The sequence below is a fragment of the Orussus abietinus genome, unplaced genomic scaffold (genome assembly GCF_000612105.2).
Source record: "Orussus abietinus isolate OABI.00-Male unplaced genomic scaffold, Oabi_2.0 scaffold2, whole genome shotgun sequence".
NCBI lineage: Eukaryota > Metazoa > Arthropoda > Insecta > Hymenoptera > Orussidae > Orussus > Orussus abietinus.
Genome location: NW_019396012.1, coordinates 2,297,335 through 2,320,722, shown reverse-complemented (window position 1 = coordinate 2,320,722; position 23,388 = coordinate 2,297,335). Strand labels below are relative to the sequence as shown.

At 55.4% G+C, this 23,388-nt stretch overlaps 1 protein-coding gene across 1 annotated transcript in view; it reads right to left on the bottom strand.

Moving 5' to 3' along the window:
* LOC105700561 (helix-loop-helix protein 11) overlaps nucleotides 1–23,388 on the bottom strand; it is a 106,634-nt gene that overhangs the window by 81,679 nt on the left and 1,567 nt on the right. Inside the window, exon 2 of the mRNA XM_012426508.1 lies at nucleotides 9,193–9,631. Within this exon, the coding sequence (XP_012281931.1) occupies nucleotides 9,193–9,631 (439 nt within the window). The remainder of the gene's footprint in view (nucleotides 1–9,192; nucleotides 9,632–23,388) is intronic.

Genomic DNA, 23,388 nt, shown 5'->3' with positions numbered 1-23,388 from the left:
TCGCGGCGGCGGCGCGCGCGCGGGCGGACCGGCGAGTCGGCCGCGGGCCACGTGACCCCCGCGACAGCCAATCGGGGCGCCCCGTAGCCCGAGACTCGGCAACGCCGCGGGAGAAAACCGGCGCGGTGCCGCGACGTCTGTGAACGTCAACGCCGCCATTTCCGACGCACTCGTGCATGCTCGAGTAGCCCGAAGTCGACATTCGGGGAACCTCGCGCCCGGAGGAAGAGCCACGTGTTGCATGCCCCCCCCCCGGACGTCGGCGACGATAAATCCCCCCGTACGATCGGCCGCGAGCCCCGCGCTAGAAATCCCGGAAACGCGAATCTCGGCCGCGGTCTTTCCGCCTTCCGCTTCGGCTCCCACACGTCGGATCGACGTCCTAGTAGGTGCTCGAGATAGCGTCGCGGGCCCTCGCGTCCACCTATACCTGGTGTCTCGCGTAAAATACCACCGGAGTGCGGAAGCGAGGCGGCCCGGTCGCGTGCAACGATAACGAAGCCATTACGCCGTTATTCCGCGCCGGCATGTCCGCGCGTTCACCGCTCCCTCTCTCTCCGTCGCCGGTCCGGCGGATGTCGTAGGAACGATCGCAATTCCGGGCATCTGGCCGCGTAACGATCGCCGAGTCGTACGTACGCGTGCGTGTATAAATACACGCCCACATGTACGGATTCCGCGGCGGACTAATCCGAATCCCGACGTCGACGTTCCCGATATTTCTCCGGGTGAAATCCCTCGACGAAGAGGGGGTCCGGCGATTTATACCCAAATAATTCGTAGGGCTGTTTAAGAATTCATTTCCCTCGGTTACGGTCACTTTCCGGACGGGATGGATTTCCCCGCCACCACGCCACTCGCTTCCCGAGTACGGAGTCCGGGATTGACAGATCTCGAGGCGAAGGCCGAGAGCCACGGGGGCGGCTCCGGGTATTGATCTACGAGGCCCTCTTCGGGGTGGAATTTTCCCGACCTGACGGGGGCGCGGGATAAATCAAATTCCCCCTACGGGATCCAAACCTGCGACGCAAGTCGCCGCCCGGTAGAGCGAATCGGTACAAGGTCGGAATGGGAAATAAAAACAAAAAAACAAAAAAAAATTAAGTACATCTAAATAAATAACCACATCCACGTGAAAAATCATGCCGCTCGAGATTACACACCGCCGCGAGTAAGTCGGCAGATGGAAAGTCGAGGAACGCGTAGGATGCACATCACCCGAGTGCCCGGAGAAGGCGAAGTCGTAGGAAGAAAGAGATAGAAAGGAGAGGCCGGGGGCAACGGAGCGAGAGCGGCCCGCGGGGGGGGCGCAGGTGCACCGGCCGGCGGACATAATGGCGTCATTAGGGTAACTTGTTGCCGGCAAATAGTAATGCAATCACCGGGTCACGTTCTATAAATACGCCCGATGACTTCTGGCGAGAGTGCGCCACGTCGGAGGAGGAACAGGAAGAGGAAAGAGGGAGAGAGAGAGAGAGAGAGGAAGAAAACGAAAGGCACGCGAAAAGGGCGAAAGAGAGAGAAAAGGGGAAGGCCCCGGTCGAACCTCTTCGTCGATCGCGAGAGGTGGGGGCACATAAGAAGAGCGGCACTCGCAGCCGTTAGTCAGCCAAGACCCGGAGGAAGGAGGCAAGCGTCGTCGCAAGGGAGTACCCTCCCGCGTATACCCGTGGAAACCCGAAACCCTGACTCGCCGAGACAATCGCGCGAAGGCCACCCGATCCCGATCCCCCCCCTGCCCCCCGCACCCCCATGCGTGCCCGATAACAAACATGGCCGCCGTTTCCCGCGCCGCATTAACGCCGTAGCGATCGGGAAAAATTCCCTCCCCTTATTAGAACGGCTCCCCCCCGTAGGCTGCGCGCGCACCCCGGGGCTTCCGCGAAGCGAGCCGACAGAGGCCGAGGATGGCCGAGCCGGCCCCTCGTGCGGAGGTGGCAGCAGGTAAGCCGGAGGTCCGAGGCCTTTGTCGGTCCGGCCGAGCGAGGGGGCGAGGGGTCGGAAGGGACGACGAGACAAAGGGACACCGGCGGGGGGAGATGACCCACATGCGACGGCCGGCGGGCCCACCCGTTTAGCGGCGGCGAGCGAGGGGAACAAAGTGCCCGAAGGGGCCAGAAGAGGGGCAGGGAGGAGAAAGGGGCGGAGCGGGGCGCCGGGACGAAGAGCGTACTACGAGCGCCACGACGGGGGAAGGCTGGGCCGGCCACGTGACCGTCTGCGATCCCGCCGTCCTTGTCCGCGTCTCCCGGTCCCCGCGAGGAGCGGGGGGCCGCGGGGATAACCAGCCGACCTATGACCTGCGCGGGCCCACCTCGAGTTCCATCTCGCCGAGACCTCCGATCCTCCTAGATCGGGGTACCGAAGGGGAACCCAAAAAGATGCAAACTCTGATTTCCCCGTTCCTCGAGGCGAATCCTCATGAATTTCCATAGACCGCGCCGCGTCCTGGCCGCAGTCGTGATCCGCCCCTGTCGCGCCAACGGCGATGTCGAAGCGACGCCCCGATGGACATCTTTGGGTGGTTCCTCGCGCGACTCGGAAGAGAGGGAGGGAACGCCGGAGAGAAAGATAGACCCGGGTTCGTTTTCGGCTCTTTCAAGGCCTCGGCGTCGCGCCCGCTCCCATTACCCCCGACCCCTCTCTCGTTCCTCGCCACCGAGTCCGCGTCGGCCGTTTACGCGGACCGATTGAGATTGCGACCGGGCTAGATAAACCGGTAAACGGACTCGGTCTCGCTCTCGCGCCCCGGCGCGTAATTAACGCGCGAGCTCCGCCGCGCACTTGGCGTACTTCGGCTACCTCGCGCGATTCATCTCGCCCCTCCCCCCGATTCCATCCATCGTCACAAGGCGTTATCAAACGACCGCGGCGACGCGTTAAACCGTGAAATCGAATTCCGCTGGAAGCTTTTTTTAACCCCCCACTCCCCCTCGGCTCCCATGAAAGGATACACAGAGAAGCCAAGAGAGGGTGAGATAAGACGAGTGCAATAATTGACGCGATCGGTGCAAAAACAAAAGAAAAATAATCCATACGACGTGAAATGCCATTTTTGAGCACGCATACAGTAAGTGTATATACGTATATATGGGGGATGATTTTGACGAGGAAAAAAAAATTAATAACACTACCATGCGTATCACGTGTCATCATACGTCATATATCACGTAAAGGTACTGCCTATAGAGGATTAAACGCATGCAGGGGATCGGGAGCGTGAATCGCCCGACGCGTTTCGACGTCGGTCATCGACTGTGGGGTGTGTACAGAGAGGGTGACGTCGAGGGGGGGAAGGAGCGGGGGCGGTCCACCCCTCGCTCGCACAGCATCCCGGGGATGCACCCGACGCGTGCGGATCCAGGGGGCGGGGTAGAACGAGAACAAGGGAAAAGGTGTACGGTGCTCGAGGGGGCGAGGGGAGAGAAAAAAAAAAGGAGGGGAATCCTCTCCCTTGGGGTAGGTTCGAGCGTCGATAATCCCGAACGGCTGTCCTCATGGGACACGTTGGGCCAGGTCGATCCGTCTCTCTCGGCGACGTTGTCGAAAGATGTCCCCGCAAGGGGTACCCTCTCCGGACGCGGAATCGCCCCGAAACTGTAACGGCCTTCGGAAAACGTGGAACTCCCGTACAATCGTACCGACGTACCGTTCATCCGTAAATTCCCAATTCCTCGAGAATTTACCTTTCCACGTACTTGCAAAAAAAATATGTATGTCGGTATTCATCTTTTTTTCTTTCTTTTTTTTTAACAATGTAGCCGTGAACGAGACCGTCCACTTTGCGTGGGGCGCGGAAAAAAAAAAATGAAAAATACCTTACGCCGCGACGTTTACGCCGTCGAGGCCGCCCGCGGCCATTAATTCCGACAAGAAAACGCACCGCGGTCGATCGCGATTCCAATTAACGCCGATGAATAAATCATGTGCCGATCGCCTCGAACGGCGGTTTACTTGAACGCGTACGCGCATTATGCGAATCCGAGGAGGATATCGCCTCCTTTCGGCCTCTCGTTGCGATGCAATTACCGCGACGCCGCACTCTCGTGGTTCTCGAAGGGGACGCGGAAATCGCGCAAAGAGCCTACCCTCCCCACTTTAGTTCGTCGAGCCGATAAGTTTGTTCCTCGGGACCTCGAGTATCGGATCGAGGGCAACGCGGAATCCGCCACCCGCTGCGGAACGACGGTCCCCGGCCCCTGCCGGGAGGACGCGCGTCCCATGGCAAAGTCGAAGGGAGAGGTGTACTGAGAGAAAGAGAGGAGGAAAAGGACCGACCCCTTACCCCAGGGGTCGACCGCGAAATAATGCAGCCACCGAGGGGTGGAGTTACCGTCAACGAAGGGGTTAAAAAAGCGTGCCGAAAAGGGGGGGCGCCCACTACCCTCCCCCAATTGCCGCAGCGTTATATAATGAATAACAGAGACTTGCGCCGAGGAAAGAAAAGTACCAATTGACCGAAACGAGTACAAATACTCGCCTCGATCGCTCATAACTGCAAGAAGCATAATTATCTCGTCGGGGAAAAAATCATTTAAAACGATCCCCTTCCCTCGATCCGACATCCCTTTGGACGTCCCCGATAGCGGGATTTTCTCGCGGCAATGCGTGTTTCTTCGCGTCGACCAAGTAATTCTTTCTTTAATCTCAGGGTGGAGGGAGAGAGAAAGGGGGATGGAATTTAAATCATCAGAAAAAATGCCCGCGCCTCGAGGAAACGCACAAAGAAGCAACAAGTAAAATCCCACGCCTCGGGACAATGCGGCAGAGATCCGCGGAAATAAAGCCGCGAGACAATCCTTGCTGGCGGCAAAGGACAGGATATGGGCTCGTAAAACGGAGGCCGAGTAAAAAGGGATAAAGGAGGAGGGAATGAGAAAGAAGCTCTTCACCTCCCCGCCCCCCGCCCTCTGGTGCGTGTCCCGCCGGGTGAAAGAGCGCGGCGCGGTCCAGGGCCGCGCGCTAAGTTCAAGGAGAAGGGCGCGCCGCGACGCCGGCCCGGTCTGCGGCCGAGCCGGCGCGGATTCCGCGTCCCCATTGTGCGCGCGGCCTTTTACCGCGGAGCGCGTGGGACGCGCGGATAAGGGGAGGAGGGAGGAGGGGGGGCGGAAGAAAAGGGACGACCGAGAGGATAAGGGACGGGGAGGAGGGCGCAACGAGCATTAAACGGCGGAGGACGGACGGTTGATTTTTATTTCTGTCTGGTGCACCGGATGAAAATGGGTCGAGGCGTCTGCGGGCGTCGCGCGGAGACCTGCCGGCACATGTGAACAGGACGCCTTTCTTCTCGGCGCGGTCTCTCCTCTTTTTGGGGCCGGGCGTCGCGAGTGGCGAAATCGCGCCGGGGCCGTGGCTACCGGGGAGTGCGCGGTTTCGCACACTCCGCGGACGGAGGAAAGAGCGAGAGGAAGAGAGGTACACGAGGACAGGGCGGAGGGATGAAAGGCGACGAAGATAAAGGTGACACGGAGGCATAATGGACCCTTTGGCCCCGGACGAAATGGTGTCGAGGTGACGGCGAGATGAGATTAAGGATTTCCAATTTGAATGATTATTTTCCATTTTATTTTTTTTTATTTTTTATTTATTTATTTATTTTTTTTTTTTTTCAAGTCGTATAGATCGATTCGTGTGAGATATATCGATCGACCCGTGAGAACCGCTCCACGTGGAGAAGATGAAAAAGGATACAGGGTGAATCACTGTTGGGGCAAGGTGGATGGGGTTGCGAGAAACTGCCGCGGCAAGGTGAAGAAAAGCAACGGTACCGGGTGGGAAGAGTGGAAAATAAAAAATAGAGGGTGGGTTCGAGAGAAAGAGAGAGAGAGAGAGAAGGGAAACGGTCCAGTGCAAGATGGCGGACGGGGGGTCTCCTCGAGAGGGGGTCCCGGCCCGGGCGCGGAGGGGGAGGCGAGGTTTAAAAACGCTCAGTAGGCCAGGGCTTCGCGAAATTCATCATCGGCAGTGGCCTTCGGCGGGCGCCGGGTGGGGAGGAAGCATAGAGGGCGGGCTCGGGGGGGAGCGCCTTGAGGGACGAAAGGAACCAGAGAAAGACGAGACCGCGGGCCGGGGAGGGGGCGTCGTTTAAGAGAAATGCGTGGGAACCGAAACATGTGGCCGGACCGGTCTCTCCCTATCTCTCTTTCTCTCTCTCTCTGTCCTTCTCTCTGCGAAATATCGCGTTACGAAAGAGGCCCCCGCGGGATACTGTCCCCGTTACGCCCCCCTTGACGACATACCCGTCGCGTTACGCGAAAAAAATTCAACCCGAGAGATAAACGATAGAAAGGAAAAAGAAAAAAAAAAGAAAATTCGGAAAAATTCGGCTCCTCCAACCTTCCTCGCTTTTCCGCGAAGTTACCCAGGAATTCGGTAGAAATTGGGGAACCGAATTTCTTGAAGAGCAAGTCCCTGTCGCCCTCTCAGGGGATCGAGAGATCAACAGGGAACCCAGATTCATGCGATTTCATGGTCCAGGTCGACCGACGTTAGGTTGCCGTCCGACCCGGGGAATCGCGTGGGATGGACCAAGACGCCGATCCTGCGCCGTTGCACCCCCATGAGCATCCCCTCGGCAACTAGGTGGCCCGTTCCTCCCTTTCTCGGTCGCCGACTATTCCTGGGAGCTATTCCTCCCGGAGGAAGAGGAAGAGAGGAGGCCCGCGGTTAAAGGTTAGAGGCGCCTTGCGAAGGTTGGCCGCCCCGGAGAGGAGAGCCTAGCTCTGGCCCGATTCGCGCCGACGTATTATTTTTAGCCGCGAGCGCTGACCGGGTCGACGACTCGGGGGGGGTTCCGCCCCACCCACCCCGGCCCCCCGCGTCCTCGACGTCGAGGAACCCGGAGGCACCGGCGCCGATCGCCGAGGTCCCCAGACCGGCGAGTCGCTTCCGGTCCACGTGGTGGCCTCGAAACTCTCGCCGTAACGCCCCTCGCCCCTCCCCTCGCGCAACTGTAACCTTAAACGTAACGACAAGGAACTGGCCAATAAAAGCCCAAAGAATAAAACACGACACCTCCTGGGTCGGTAGTTACATCGATCGCGACCAAACCGCGCGCCACCCTTAAAGTGACACGAAAGTGACATCTGAAGTTTCAATCCTTCGCGGTACTTTCCTCCTAATCGGACTAATCGAATCGTGTCAAACTCCACCGCGTGAACACGAGAACTCTAAGGAAGGTCCCGACGCCCAAGAAATTTTAATTAAAGAAAAAAAAAAATTTACTTACACACATCGTTAAAAATACTTACAAAAATTGTAATTTCACGGGGTACGCCACTTTGGTCCCACCTTGACACCGGATAGGTCTTAAAGGAAGCACACCCTTTAGACGCCCGAAAATTCGTCATTTTTTTAATGCCGATAAAATAATCGCATCATTTTAAAATTTTCACATTATTTTATTACAACTTTTAAGTATTGAAATATCAAATAAGAATCCAGTATATTTTCAATATATTACATTTTCGAAATATGTAAAAAAAAAAAAGTAGATTTTTTTTTTTTAAATTCTAAAGGGATTGCTCCCTTTAATGGGCGGCGTTTCGTCGAACGCGGCGCGGGCATTCGTTGAAAACGAGTAACGACGTCGAAATACGCGGCCGGAACGGGCGTCGGTCACGCATGGCGACGTCGTCCCCAGGGACGCCCCATCGGCCGAGCGTCGTTCCAGGCTCGTCTAGGGTCACTTCCCTATCGGCTCGGAGAAACGGCGTCGTCCGACCGGTGCCGACGTTTCCGAACGACTTCCGGGGGGTGGGGGGGGGGGCAAAAGGGAGAGACTCAAGAGTTTCCGGTACCGCGCCGGCGACACGTGGACGACAGCTGTCGGCCGCGGGAAAGGAAAACTGCCTCGTGAAGCGCGTCTTGCCTCGTTAACCGTATTATTTCCCAAAGGGAGGAAGAATACTCGAAGAGGGCTCTTTTCTTTTTTTTCTCTCTCTCCCCATTCTTGTCCTTTTCTCCGGGCACCTCGACGCCACCGACGGTCTCCGTAAGGGGATATCCCGACCACGGGGAAGGTGAAATCGAAGGAAAGACGATACACGGGTTCGTCCTCTTTCGAGATGGTCCGTCGAGGAGTCACCACGTGGGAAAGAAAATAAAAGTAAAATAAAAGAGGAGGAGGAGAGAAAAAAAAATTATCGCGAGCAGCGAACATCCCTTACCAAGGACATTATTGGATTATTAAATTAATAAACAATACGATACTACGTATAGTAAACCAGTCTCCTTCCGGTCAGTCCGCGTCAGGGGCTACTTACTGTCGGGTTACGAAGTCCAGGATGATGGGTGTATTAGAGATAAAGAGAGAGAGAGAGAGGAAAAAAAACTAGGAAAAATAGGCAAATTTAATTCAGATAGCGTGCAAGGCCGATCTCGACGTCGTCGGCGAGGAAAACACACGTAGAATAGAAAATCCACGGGGACAGGCTCGCAGAGGTGGCCGCATATAAAAGGGGCTTGCGGACGCTCCTTGCGAGTAATCAGAGCAATCAGACATCGTGCCCATGCAACGACCCGGTGGTCGGTCTCGGGGAAGATCCGCAAGAGGCCGGACTCCCGAGCACGTGGGCGGGCCGAGCATGGCAACGTGTTAATGGTATCAATGCTCGGCTCCGCTCTATCGCGTGTACGCACACGCCCAAGTGTATGTATATTCGCGTATACGTAAAAAAATCCATGTGCATCCCCCACGTGGATGCGGCCAACCGGGGCGCCGGCAAAGAGCCGGGGCGACGTGGCGCACCTTCCGTCGGTTTCTCTGAATACGTGCGAGGATTTCAATTCGTGACCTGGACCCCTCCCGTGCCAGGGGGCGGCATAAAAGGGAACCGTGTGTACGCACGTCACCCCGTGCACGAGAGGGCCGAGGTCGTTCCCGGACAGTGGGTCCGGAGGATCGCTCGGGACCCTTGGCGTAGTACTTGGCGCGACGCTCTACCCGAAGGTCGCGGTCGACTGCGGGCCGCCGCCGGGCACGTGGACGAGGCTATCGTGGCGGCCGCGAGTCGTCGACCCATCCGCTCCCGAACCGCCTACCGAGGGTCGCGTCCAAAGAGCAAAAGTGAACTTTTTTTTTTTTTTTTTTTTTAAGAACCCAAACGTCAAACATTCGACAAGAGTGGACGGCGTCGGGAGCGGGTGGGTCCAGGGCGCTTATACGGCCCGGATAAGGGAAAGGGCACTCACCTTGGAGAGTTTCTCGCCCTCGTGGTGCGGCAAGAGCGTGCGCAGCGACTGGAAGCCCGCATTGATGCTCTGCATGCGGCGGCGCTCGTTGCTATTGGCGATCTCTCGCCGTATCCGCTTCTCCTGCTCCATGTGGCTGCGCGGCGTGACTCGGCCGACGCTCGGTGCGGCGTTGCCGTGATTGACGGGGCCGGCGTTGCCGGCGAGCGCTACGCCGACTAGAGCGAGGCCCTGATTGGCCGCGCGGCAGGCCGCCGCGCCGCCGCCGCTGCCGCCGACCACGTGGCTCTGCTTCGTCGTCTGCTGCGCCAGCTGCGGCTGCGGCTCCGCGCGCTGCTGCTGCTGCGGGTCCTCGTGATGCGGCTGCTGGTGCTCGACGGCCTCCGCGACTTCGACCGCGCTCGTGGCCGCAGGGCTCTCCTCCGCGATCTCGCTGGCGCTGCAACCACCAAGCGGAGGTCCCGCGATTAGCGCGCGCGCTTCTCGGCCCGACTCGGCCTGGCTCGGATCGACTCGGCCCCACTCGGCCCCACTCGGATCGACTCGGCTTACGTAATGACGCCGCGCGCGCGCGCGGAGGTACGCGGACTCGTCACGAAAATAGAGAGGAAGCCCCGCGCGCTCCGCAGGGCTGAGTCACGAGGCGCGCGCCACGCCGGGAGGAAAGAACCGGGGAGAGAGAGATAGAGAGAGACGGGGTTTCGTCGAGGGCGAGAGAGACGATCCATATGGAGACTCGTGCGTAGTCAGGTGACCCTTGATTTCAATATTCCAGGTACCGGGAGAAGTATGAAAATTCCGGAGGCCCTAAGGAGAAACGCGATGCTCGTGGAATTTCATTAAAAAAAAAAAAAAAAATGTATCTGTCCCCGAAATAAGCATGGTAATTAGGCGAGAATTAAATAGACATCGAAGAGAGGAATGAGGAACTCCCCCGAAGAGCCTAAAGTCCGTCCGTTGGTATTTGCGTTACTAGCTGGAATTCGACGACGGCGTGAAGAATTTGAAATAAAAAAAAAAAAAGGAGAGACCCGACATATGCGGAGTAGGAGTTCGATTTCACGTAGACGAAGTCGCGTATACGCGGAATATTTGTCTTCCGCTATCGGGTGACCGCGGAAGGGAATTGCATCGAATTTCGCGGGACCGAGGGGAAGAGACCGGGGCGCCTCGATTAGCGACGAAATTCAAGCCGAACGGCACTTGTCGTCTTCGCGATATTCGAGCGGGGAAATTAATCGAGAGCCGGCCGCTCGGCGGCGCACTTAGACGTCGAGCGTCGTGCACGCGTGATAAACGAGGCGACATGCAATCGCCGTGTCGGGGCCCGAGCGGCGACAACTGTTGCGAAGATAGTCCCCCCCGTGGAACTAGTCCGTGAGAAAGTGCTCCGACTTTCGAGTAAATCACTCGGGCAACGTTCGCGACGTGTCAGGTGTCTCGCCTATCGCAATCAGAAGTGCCGAGATAAACGGTGCCCAGGGAAAACGGCGTCGCCTAGGCGCGCTCGTTTTCCGTGCGCCCTTTCCCGCGGAAGTAAAAAAGAAAAAATATATATATAAAAACCGGAAAAAAAAAAACACGTCTCTGCGGACACCGCGGGAGCGTCGCGAGGCAAGTTTCCCTCCTTCCTGGACGGTAGTCGTCGAATTTCGCTTGGACGACGTCTCTCCGGTCCGTGGGAAGCGTCGTCCAAGGTCCGCGACGCCGAACTCTGTAAAATTCCCGGATGGTCGATGCCAGGAATTTTTTCGACGAGTCGATGCCACCCTAAAGTCCAGTTTCACGAGTTCATCCCAGGATTGAGGTGATTTAAATCATTTCATTGAAATCGCCGATCGTAAATACCTGATTTTGATTTTTAAAAATCACGATTTCTTTTTATTTCAACGAAATCATGCTCTTTATCTACCCTATCTCATACAATGAAACTTCGCGAATATTAAAATGAAGTGAATAATATATATAATAAATATTGAAAAATAGGAAGAGCCTTCCCACGTATCATCCACCGCGAAAGGAGAGATAACGTCGAATCAGAGGGGGGAGAGGGAAAAAAAAAATAAAGAAAAGTGCTCTCGTTTCGTTCGCCACGCGAGGTTTCCATCCCGGCAGAGGCGATTCATTGGCCGTCCGACCTGTCGGGTCGAATACGCGACTTTCTCTCACACGAGCGCCCGCGCCCCTTGGTCGCCCCCGCCCCCGTGAATCATTAATGGCCGCCCCGACGCGTCGATCCGTCGGGCGACGTCGCACCGAATTTGTCGGGACGTGGGATATGCGTACGCGCGCGCCCCACGTGACCGGGCGATGCGGTCGCCCCCCTCGCCCTCCTCAAACACGCCGCCCTAAGGTGCCCCGCTCCCTCACCTACTGTACAGTGCACCGCATAAACACCCGCGCATCCGATACAAAATAAAAATCATCGTATCGCGTCGGCCCACGACTAACACTTTTTTTTTTCTCCCTTAAAGGTAATAAGATATTACCTGAAAACTCGGTCGACGCAATAATCCTCGACAGTGACGATTAAATGGCAATGATAAGAATTAAATAGGTATATCGTCAAGGTAGCGAAACTTCAGTGGCGAACATAACTATGACGTGAGTCAATATGTCGGAATGTTTATTCGCGTATCGGGGAAAGGCCAGGCAGGAACGTAGGAAAACCGATCCCGATTGCTTGGCAATTGCCGTCCGCCGTGCGAAACATTCGCGCGAGTCGATTATCGATATGTAGGTCAGAGAGTATGACAAATGCTAATGGCACGTCTTCCCCGATCGCGCGTTTCGATATCCGGGCGCGATTTAAAGCGGAGATATACCCCACGTATCGCTAGGTGGTACCCCCCCGTCCCCCGCAGCGGGGCCGGCGCGTTTCGCGCGTTCCACGGTTCAATCCGCGCTAGGCGCCGGTCGCGAGGCCGCGTGGCTATAGCGGATCAGCTGGTGCGCCGCCGGCCGGTTGCCGTGACGTCAGAGCCCCGCTCGCCGGATGCCCGCCGAGAGAGCTCGGCCGGATCCGAGTCGCGGAGGGAACTGGGTCGGCGTAGGTGGCACCCACCCCCGACTTCCCTCCCCCACCAGCGAGCGGAAATTGCCAAATGTAGGAAGATGGTTGACGGGAAAAAAAAAAAATTCGGAGGCAAGGTCAGTATCCAAAAGGGAAAAAAAACCGAGTGGAGGGTCCGGGAGATTTTCATTCGTCGAATTTTCTTCTAAAATTTCCATCGAGAATTAAGGATCGCGGGAAACAAAGTCACGGTCGATCTTCATCGGGATCATTCGGATGCGGAATTTCCGCGCGGTCCATAGGCCTCGCGGTGTTTACGGACGCGCCGCCGACGCTGACCTAGCCTAACCCGGTCGGCGCGAGGATCAATAAAGAGTGCGTTAGCGGATGCATCTCCGTCTCTCCCTCGTTCCCCTCTACGGGTTCCACCGTCTGCGTCTCTCTCTCTCTCTCTCCTAGTCCGTCCGACGCGCCGGATGCACCGGATGCCCCGGCGAGGGTGGGTCGCGCGGACCTTGAACCTCGAGCCCGTCCTCGGCGCCGGATGCTGGGAGGAGCCGGCGATAGGGAAACCTCGACGTATCCCCGGAAACGGAAACCGAGCAGTCCTCTCTGACGAAAGAGCCCGATCGGCCGATCACCACGTTAAAAGGGAGGAAAGCGCTGAATCACCGCACTTGAAAAAGATCCAAGGAGTCACGTTCCGAAATTAGAGCGAATCGCGCCTACGAAGGAGGGCGTCGAGAGGTCGGCAGAGAGATCGAGAGGCCGGGAAAAGAGAGGGAAGAGCGTCACACCTCGTCGAGGAAAGTCGTCCGATCGATCGATTAGCGTTGCCCGTTTCGCCGATTACGTGGAGGAGGGGGTCGGGGGAGACTCGGGGTACCCGCCGACGACGGTCCGCGTGGGAGTTGGTGCGAGCGCGTCGACATAGGCGCCTCCGACTGAGTCTACCGGCAAACCCCGAGATCCGCCTCCCCTGCGGGTCTCGCGAGCGAGAGGGACGGAGCTACGCGGCGGCCGCGGGTGGGAGGGAGACAGCGCGACCCGCCGTCGCGCCTCGCGAGCTCGTCCCCCGTTGGCCCGCATCGATGCCGTCTCCCCTCTCTCTCGCTCCCGCGCGGTCGCGGCGCGCGCCCTCTCACTCGCTCCCTGGCCGGCTCGCCGGCTCTTGCGGGCGCGCTGCCGCGCGCTCGCGGCACTCCCACTCGCGCGGGTAGCGCGGCCGCGTTCGCATACGGGGCCTCGCTGCGCGCGAGTGCGGGAGGCCGTAAGAGTGTCGGTGGTCGGGCCGCTCAAGCTCGACGGTCGCGTGAGTCACCAACAGCTGATGGCTGGCGCCACTCAGCTGGCTGTTACCGGTACCTCCGCCGCCGCCGCCGCCGCCTTGCTCGCGTTGCTATCTCCGCCCGCGTATCAGCTGTGAGTCGCGGCCGCCCCGCGTCGCCGGCGAAAAAAAAAAAAAGACCGCGTCGCGGCGCTCGGCAACCGCCCCCTCCCCAAACCGATTAACTCACCGAATTAAACCGCGGGGCGAAAATCGCCGTTCCTTTAATTTCTTTCCTTTTCTCCTGCTTTTCGTCATCTCGACCGCACGTGGCCCGCGGAATCCAGCGATTAGATACGCGCCTGCGCACGGCGCGAGTGCGGAGATCACTCGGGTTAAGCCGGGACCTTTCGACCAATCGGGCCGATTATGAGAGAGCGTTCCGTCTTTTTCGCTCCCCATGCCAATGTCTCTCGTAATTTTTATTTTATTTTCCTTTTATTTTATTTATTTTTTTTTAAGGTCGAGGGAAGAAAGTGAAAAAAGGTGAAATTCCTCGGTCACGTTCGCGCTTCGCTTCCGGCCGGGACCGAGGGGGAGAGATTCGATTCCCGGCGACGCGGCGGCGGCGGCCGAACATAACCTGAAAAGGAGCGAGCGAGAAGCGTGCTCGCGCGTGCGAATCGACCGGCGCATTCTTGGCACGATAACCATATACGCGGCCGGTTACGTAACGCTTAACCTTTCCTCGCCGATCTCCGCCCCGGTAGCGTAGTATCGCGCTAGCTGGTCCGCACATAACCTTAAACCGCGTCCCGTGGTATCCCTCGTCGACCTTCCATTAAGCTCGTTACGTGCGCGAGATGATAAGGAGCCGGGACTTTTGGCTATCGGCGGAGAGACACGCCGAGTGCGCCAATAAATCACGGTGCCCACGACCGGTCCCGATTCTCCGGCCTCATGGTAAAACCGCTCCAATTTCTCGTAACCTCGGGAGATAAAGTCCCGCCGCCGACGCCCGGTCGAAGATTCCCGACGACCTCGGGAAAACTCGGTGGAGTCTCGCGCCAAGCCATTTTCGCTCGACCTCGATGCACAAAGCTCCCCTGGAATCCTGGTCGAATTTCTCCAGCCCCCCTTAACCCAGTAGACGAGAGGACACCGTCTCAAGGCGATCATAAACATCGACCGGTGCCGCTCACCTGTACGCGACCGCGAAAAGGTTGACCGGGCGCGCTCCAACGAGTGCGAGAGAGACGGCGCGATGGGCCCGCAGGTAGGATAGAGAAGGACGAGGCGACCCCCAGGCGGGCCGGCCCCGAACCAAACGAGGGAAAGTTTACGGGGAGGAAAAACGCAGCGTTGCCGCCCCGTTCGGCTCTCAAGGTCAGGTTCGGTCGACGCGCCCAGGCCCTCCGTCCCCCCAAATGCCCGGGGGCGGTAGGCACCCCCGCCCCATCCAGGGTAACCCCCCGAGAGGAGCGTTGCGACGTTGCCGGAGCGAGCGAGAGGAACACGTCAGCGGCACGTGGCGCGTCCCGTCTTCCGCCTTTCGCGCGCGACCCCCCGCCTCGCCCCCCTCTCGGGACCACAGTCGATCCCGGGACGCCACCCCCCGCGATGACCTCCGACCCGCTCGGCAAAGGTCAACGTTATCGGCGCAACTCTCAATGAAGCATGAATTACGGATTTCAGAAATAGAATGAAATTCCACCGATAAGGAGAGGAAGCTAAGAGTCGATGCGAGGATGAGAAAGGACGAAGCCGGGGGGAGGGGTCAGTGTTCCTATTCGCCGGCCGGACATGTCGGGGTCGTCGAGCCGGAAGAGAGCCGGCAAAAGGATCCCTTTAGAATCTCAAGGAGCACCGGGGGGAGATGGGCAGAGAAAGAAAGAGAGAGATAACCCGAGGGGGAGATGGGGGGGTCGGCACGAGGAGAGGAAATCCCGGAGGCAGACTGCGGGGGGTGGGCCGAGAGTATCCAAAAGAAGAGGCGGGGGCGACGGGGCGAGGGGGGCCCCTCGACAAACGAAGCTGTCGCCAGCAGACCTCGACGGGGCGACTCGATCGGGATTGCGATCGAACCTGCGCGACACGAGCGGCCATCCCCCCGTTCGGAATTCGTCGCTCGGTCGGACCGCAAATAACTTGATCCAAGCTGGACCCCCGTAGGAGGAACTGCTGGATTTAACGTCGTCGACGGAACCCCCGGCATCAACCGATCGAGAGCGGCGGCGCGACTTCTCCGCGGTTTTTCGGAAAAAGATACCCACGTCGCGATTTTTAATTGAAACGCGCCTTTAAAGTATCTCCCCCCCCCTTTCCCCTCGACGTTATAAAAATACGTGGACGGGTTTGAAAGAAGGAAAAAATATACGTTCCTGAGGAAACACCCGTCGCGCGCGCCTCCGTACCCGGAGAGATCAGCTGATCGAGAGCCGAGGCGCGACCCCTTCGCTCCCCTCGGATAAAAATACCCGCGACGCGATTTCAAAATAAAACGCGCCGTCGAAATATCTCCTGCCTTTTTCCGTCTATGTTATAAAAATACCGGGACACGCGTGTCAACGGAAACATACGCATTCTCGGACAGGTACCCATTGGTCGTCTCCGTACCCGGATCAGCTGATCGAGAGCCGAGGCCCCCCCTAACCCTTTTGGGAAATAGGTAGCACGTCGCGAGCGACTGCCGCGTTTCTTCCGCAAATTTTCTTCGATATTGTCACTACGTGGACGCAACTTTATTTGCATACGTGTTATTTTTACCAGTCCCGAGAGGAGCCCGGAGAGGAAACGGGAATTGAATCGGGAACGGGGGAGAATATACATATATATATTTAGTCGGATGACGTCAGAGGAGACGCCACATCGTGTGTCGTTTACATTCCTGCACGAGGTACCCGGCACGTACGCAGGTGCACTTGCCCTCGGACCCGCCGACGGTCAACTGCGACCCGACCGGAAGTGGCCTTGATATCCCGAGGGATGCCCGTTTCCGGGGGTACCTCGAGGATCCCCGATCCCGCCGGGGAACCGCAGATTCGGGGATCTTGACCCCCCGCGAAGGCGACACCTTCCTAATCGACCAAAGTATGGGAGAGAGGTCTAGATCGCGGTAAATCAATTGCGGTCAGTGCGGCACGTACCGCGCGGCGGGGTGACAGCTGTAAAAAGTAAGCGACGCAAACTGGGGCCGGCCGCCGTGTGGAAACAGCTGATCGAATGACAGCCCGCCACTGTGGGCGTTATCGCGTTACAAAGGCGAGCATTCGCCGCGATCGAGGGACCCTCTTGGAAAACCGGCGAAAACCCCCGCGATAACGAAATAACAACGAATTCCGTATTTTTCTTCCCACGTGGAGTAGGAGCGACACGATCCCGTGTCATCGGAATAATGACAATTTACATGAATTTCTGTCAAATAATTAATCCTGGAATTAACCTAATATTTCCTTGGTTAAATGACTTTTTTTTTTTTCTCGGTGTACCGCGAGTCGAAAACCTTACCGTGAAGGGATAGGGTAAAATTCCAAATTTCCCGGTGATAAATCTGATCTTTGAGATTAATTAATTAAATCCCGGGTACAAGGGGGGGGAGGCTGCTATCGGGAAGACAATTTGGTACCGGTCACGGAGGACGGCCGAAGGTGCCGCCTCGTTTTGCATTTTTCCTCGAAGAAACCTCTTCCTCGTCGGAGGAGAGTGACGTCCCCTTCCTAAACGGATATAACGGGCTGCGTGAAAATAATTCCAGCCTCGTCGTCAAAGGAGCCCGCCGACTCTTTACGGCGTTATTAACGATTCCTCTTTTCGCGTTTCCTCGAGGCTCGCCCGACTCGGCCGTCCCACACGACATCCAACCACCTCCGAGTCGACGTTACGACTTTCCGGAACGAACGTACGCGGAAAGGATCGCCGAGGAATTATTTAAAGAAGCGTGGGCGAGGAATGTCGCACTGCATAATGGCGATTCTCAACGGTCAAGGAGGATCGAAGCGAACGGGGGAGGGAGAGAGAGAGAAAAAGAGGCGACCAACATCTGCCGTAACTCGGAATTTCGACGGGTTTAATTTTCTCGAAGAAAAAAAAATAAATGAAACAATTAATCGGTTAATAGCCACAAACACTAACGGTGAAACTTCCAAGTGACAAAGAATTTTTATTGATTATGATTTTCAATTATTCTCAATTTATCACAAAACGTCATTAACTAGTCCGGTACTCATTTTTGACGTGACGATACTAATGAGGGATATAATTATAAAATAGCAATGAATTGAAAAAAATAAAAATAAAATAAATTGTTCCTCTTGCACGACACGCGAATTTACACGTGCGACCGTGAGAAGTTTCGCTGCGAGAGGAAGAAAAAAAGGAAAAAGGAAAAAAAAAGCGTTCACGGATTTGCGTGTTCGTGCAGGTTTGGACCCCTCTTGTCCTCTCGGACAGATGTTCGGGCCCGGAACGATTCGCAGTTGCGAAATCCTTTCAGAAAGGGCCCCACCGGCTCCCCGGGGACCCTGCGGAAGGACCGGAGGACGAAAGTCGGCGAACAAAGGCCGACCCCCGTGATCCTCAGGTATAAGAGATGCACCCAGGGCGGAAAAGTCGACGGGAAAAACGGAGCACGAGATGGGACTCAGGTAGGTCTCCTTCCAGGAAAGCGTGACGTCCTACCTGGGGACCGTGGAAAATCCTCTAAAAGCATCTAAAAGCGCCCAAAAGCGTCACCCGAACGTCTCTCCAGGCCATGAAAAGTACCTTTCTCAAAATTTTCTTTACCGTCACCGGAACACGGAGAGGAAGAAAAATATCACGGAAAAGTTTAAACGCAATTTCTGAAATTTCTGCCGCAGTGCAATTATAACTCCATTTTTCCGATCATATCCACCGTAGATATATAACCACGGTGGAGCTTCATACCTTAAAAAGAAAAAAAGAAAAAAAAGAGAAATGAAAATACCTGCCAAATTAACCAGTGAATGTGCAGTAACGGGCGGAAAAAAATTGTCGTCCCCATTTGATCGATTTGAACATACGTAGTGGTGAATTAATGCAGGAAATTAAATGGCAAAATTCATCGGCCATCAAGTTCCGAGAGTGGGAAAATTTTCCCGACCAATTTTCAGGAGTTTCAAGCCCCCGCCGAGTGAAACACGTTTCGCTACCACTGTGAATTTATATTTTCCCTTCGCCTATCTCCGATAAGGGGCATGGCTCGAGGTACTCGCGCGCGTACGTAGGCATGCCGCGCGGTGCACGCCGAGTATGTGGGGCGTGAGAGGTCATAGATGCGCCATTGTTGTCTGCGGACCGACTCGAGGAGTCGAGGACACGTCGCGAGGCCCGAGGACCGTCTCTCCCGTCCATTGAAACCGCAGGCGGAATCGAGGCTCGAGGATCGACCCATCGATCGTCGACGGGCTCGAGCCATTCCGAGCACTGGTCGAAAAGAACCATCCAAGCCGATTAGAACCCGTCCCTTTCGCCTCGGAGCACTGACGGAAGCGACATCTCAAAAAATCCCAAAATCAATGAAAAAAAAAAAAAAAAAATCCAATCGCTTCCAAATTTCTCTTGGAAAATTTCAATCTCCCCCTCGGCCACACCTCATGCCACGGAGTCAATTAAAATGTTTCGAAAATTTCAGGAATTAACCTTGCGCCTTCTCCTATTTTTCTTCTTCGTTTAAAATCGAGAAAATCGCCGGAAAATTCATTTTAGTGTCGATGTCCTGGATGGATGTGTATCTAGTATTACGGACGCTGCACGGATACGGCACGGATACGGCACGGATACGGTACGGATACGGCACGGACGGGTCCGAGTCAATTTTTTTCCGGATAAATCGGGCCGCGTCTTAACCTTAAAACAGCCCGGCTAGTTCGACAGGGCCGTTTAACCCATTTTAACCCCTGGAGGGATACGTCGGGCGTAACGGGATTGTAAAATATTATGCGCAGTTGCGGCAGGTGTGTTAAGCCCATTCCTAGACGAGGCCGGCCAAGTGCCGGGAAGGTTTTTGCCGCGCAACGCCGTGCAACGACACGCCCGGGAGGTATTAAAACGCGGCCGACTCGCGGGGGCCGCCAACCTCCGCGATAAAGGCGACGTTAACGGCGCGTTAAGTCGGCAAAAACGGACCGAGTCGACCCCCCCTGGTGCGCAGTTCGCCACGAACGGCGCGAACCCTGCGACACCACCACGACAACGATTTTCTTTATTACCCAACAATCCGAAATTAATTCGATTCCTAATTAATAAACCCGAGTTACCTCGATTCCTTGCGACTAATCGCGGATTAACTCGAACCCTCTCGCCCTCAGCAGGTTTTTTTTTCTCCTTTCTCTTCCCTTCTAATGACTCCCCTAGCTCGGGCCGTGGCCATGACGCGAATGCGAGTTATCGAAACGAGTAGATAACCAGTTCGATGGGCTCTTATCAGCGAAGTACGTGCGCGCATACGTGCACTCGTAGCTCTCTCTTCGTCGAGGCTGATAGCGCCGCTCGCCGGCGAGTAGAAAATCGCCGACGAGCGAAACGAGCGGCGATTTTCCCGAAAAAAAAAAAAACCATTTCTACGATTTTTTAATATCATTATGTCGAGAGAAAAAAAAAATAAGAAAAGCACATAAATCGTAGGAAAAAATCAAGTGGACGGAAGTAATACGTAATGCGTGAGGGAAGGGAAGGAAGTCGATAGCAGTCGCAGCGGAAAACGCGGAAGTGTCACCGAAAAGAGGTAGCGCCTCTCAGTCGGTAAACCGAGATACGGAAAAGACGGAGGAATTTACTCGTGAATCACCCCGGCGATGCATAAATCGCGCTAATTGCATAATGCGCGACCGGCGGCTTAATCGGGCGATATCGTGGCCCGCGGTAAGGAGGCGCAGCCGATGCACGTGCACCCCTCCCCTCCTCCCCCCCCCCCCGTCGGGCAAAAGTGCATAATACTCGGGCTCGCTCGAAAACACGCCCCGCGAATAATATCGCGTGGCCGCACGCGACGCGCCGAGTGGGAAACGAATCCGTCTCCGTAGACGGAACGGACGTTCCGAATGCGAGATGAGAAATATTAATAAATGATATAGTACTTCGATCGATGTACCGATGCATAATATTCGAGTTATTTGCTGGTCATTATAGAAATATAAAAAAAAATAATAAAAAATAAAATAAAATAAAAGAAGATGTTCAGTCTTTTATTAATGCACTAAATCGCCCATTGCGACGTATCGATCCGGTGATCGATAATCGATAAAAACGCCGGAGCGAGGTGGTCGCTCTTTCCCGGTGGCGTCCCTGGGGAGCGATTGGAGGGATCGAAGGGATCGAAGCGATCGATTCCCTGTCGTCGAACGCGCTCTTCCGGTCCGACCAAAACGCGACCGAAACGCGACCGAGTCGGCGCGGTGGCGTTGAAAACATGTAAACAACGAGTACGTGGCCGGTCGCGGCTACGAGTTATTTATAGATGGGCCGATTATTGTGCAACAAACGCGGTCTTTACGTAACGGCGTTTTACGCGCGGCTCGCAGCGGCCTCTCCCGGTCACTCGGCCGCTTTTTGCGAGCGGAGCTTTTTGCCAGCGAGCATCGCCGCGGCGCCGCGTCGATTCGACGAGGGCACCTAGGAATTATGTAAACGTACGGGAGGAAAAAAAAGAAAAAGAAAAAGATAAAGGAAGAGAAGAAGAAGATGAAGAAGCGGATACGACATTCACCGATCCTCCCCCTTTCGCGCGGCCTTATCGTAATTATCCGTTAGCGCGGTGTCACCGCGGAGACGCGGGGGTAATCGCGGCGATCCCGCGGAACCGCACTTATCCGGCGCCGCTCGACTCGAGTCGCGTAATTGCGCGCGGGGAAAAATATAGAAAAATGTTACGTACATACGAAAGCAAAGAGAAAAAAAAAATATATATATATAATCGAACTCGCGCAACGCAGGGTTAAAAACGACGTGTACTACGTACTCTGAAATTATGACCGCGTCATTTATAAATTCCAGGGGCGTCCTAAGGTATTTTTAATATCGTCCATATATACGGGCTGATAATTTATGCGATTTATATAACCTACATTATTTTTTTTTTTGGTACCGTTGATCACCCTGGGGGCAGATGTTTGATAGATAAATAATAGTAATACGCTGGCATAAGCTATTATCAATTTTTGTATATCCCTTAGTAATTGATACGATTTACTCGTGGAGCGTACTGCATTAATTATTACGTATTTCAGAGAATCGAGCGAGCATCGGCGGCTCGCCTTTGATGTCAGTAACGCGCGTCGCTTTTGGCGCTCGCTTGGCCTCGGTTCGGCGAATCCCCCGGGAAAGCGTCGGGACGCCGGCGTCTCTCCGCCGCGAGGAGAACCGCGCCCGAGCGGGCGGCGCTCTCCGGCGGCGCCGAGAGGCGGCGTCGCGTCGCTCCCGTCAATGGCGCGCGCGCACGCGCGCAAGGCCGGCCGTTTACTCCGCGAGCGATTACGCCCACGCGCGCGCGCACCGGACGTGCGCAGGGCCGATTAATCGCGATTTCCCGGATCGACTTTTGCCCCCCGCGACCCGCCCGGCGTCGCGACGCCGCGCGCCGGCTTCGCGGAACCCCGTCGACGCGCATCGATCGCCGGTCGATGCCCAGAAATGGGTTTTCTCCTCCCGAGGAGGAGGGATCGGTGAAAACTCTCCAGAAATGATTTCCCCTCCCGACCACCCTGATAACGATAAATCGTAGCGATTCGTAATTATCCGGAGCGAACTTATCATTTGCATACATTTCAGATATTTTTTTTGTACAACGCGATGCCCGTCAAATATCATTTAAAATAAAAAAAAAAATATTTTCATCTATCCCAGATTAGAATCAAGAGCACATTTTTTTTTTTTTTTTCGAATAATTAAATTCAATGACTAATACTGTTCTTTCTTAGGGCCTCCGTAATCGCGTGCCGAGGCGCTTCAAATAATTCGGTGCACCCAATTTGGAGGAAAATTTTTATGAAATATTTTGACGTTTTAGTATAGATATGGAATTAATAAATTCAAGGTCAACGCGATAATGGCGTGGATGGGAATTAATGAAATAAATGTGGAAACGCGATATCGGCGTCGAGGGGACGTAGGAGGGTTAAACATCTCGACAGAAAAAAGAAATACCCGATCTCGTGGGGACGTCGAGGGGGGAGAGGAAGGCGATCGCCAAAATGGCGGTAAAATAAAGCCCCGAGGTCTCTCGACACGCGAACGAATTAGCTTCGCCGGAGGATCCCTACCTCCCCAGGATTTTCTAATTCCAAGGGACCGCCGTTTACACACAATTCCAGGAACGCGAGGTTACCCGTGAGTTCCGAGCAGAAAAGGGGGAGAGAGGGAGAAATCGAAATACCGAACTACTACGCCATAGCGTCTAATCTCGTCCTACAATGTATCTCCTTAACAAAGTATTTCACTCGACAACTTCGGACCGAACGACTGTCCGGAGTCGCAGATTTCTCAGCTGTCCGGCCCCGGATGCAAAATCACCATGGGTGGTTTCAAACAAAAATCATTCATCACAAAAAAAAAACCCAATTAGTAAAGATACAAATTCATAAAATTTTGCACGAGTGGAAGACCCCGATAGAGGAAACTGGGTAGAGTTAAAAATTCGAAAGATTCGTTGTGATCTCGCAAAGATAAAAGATCCATGGGGAAAAAAAAAATAGGGAGAAAAAAAAATATATATATTTACAACTTCGACGGTCCCTCTCTCTCTTTCTCGGTCCTCGGGTGGCCTTGGGCGCTCCGGGGTCGGATTCCCCGAACATTCCGGCGGGAGAAAGACCTATTCCTCCCGTGTCTTTTTTTTTTTTTCCCTTCCTTTTTCGCGGCGCCTCGCGTTGCGCAATCCCTACCGGGCCACAAAGCGCAACAC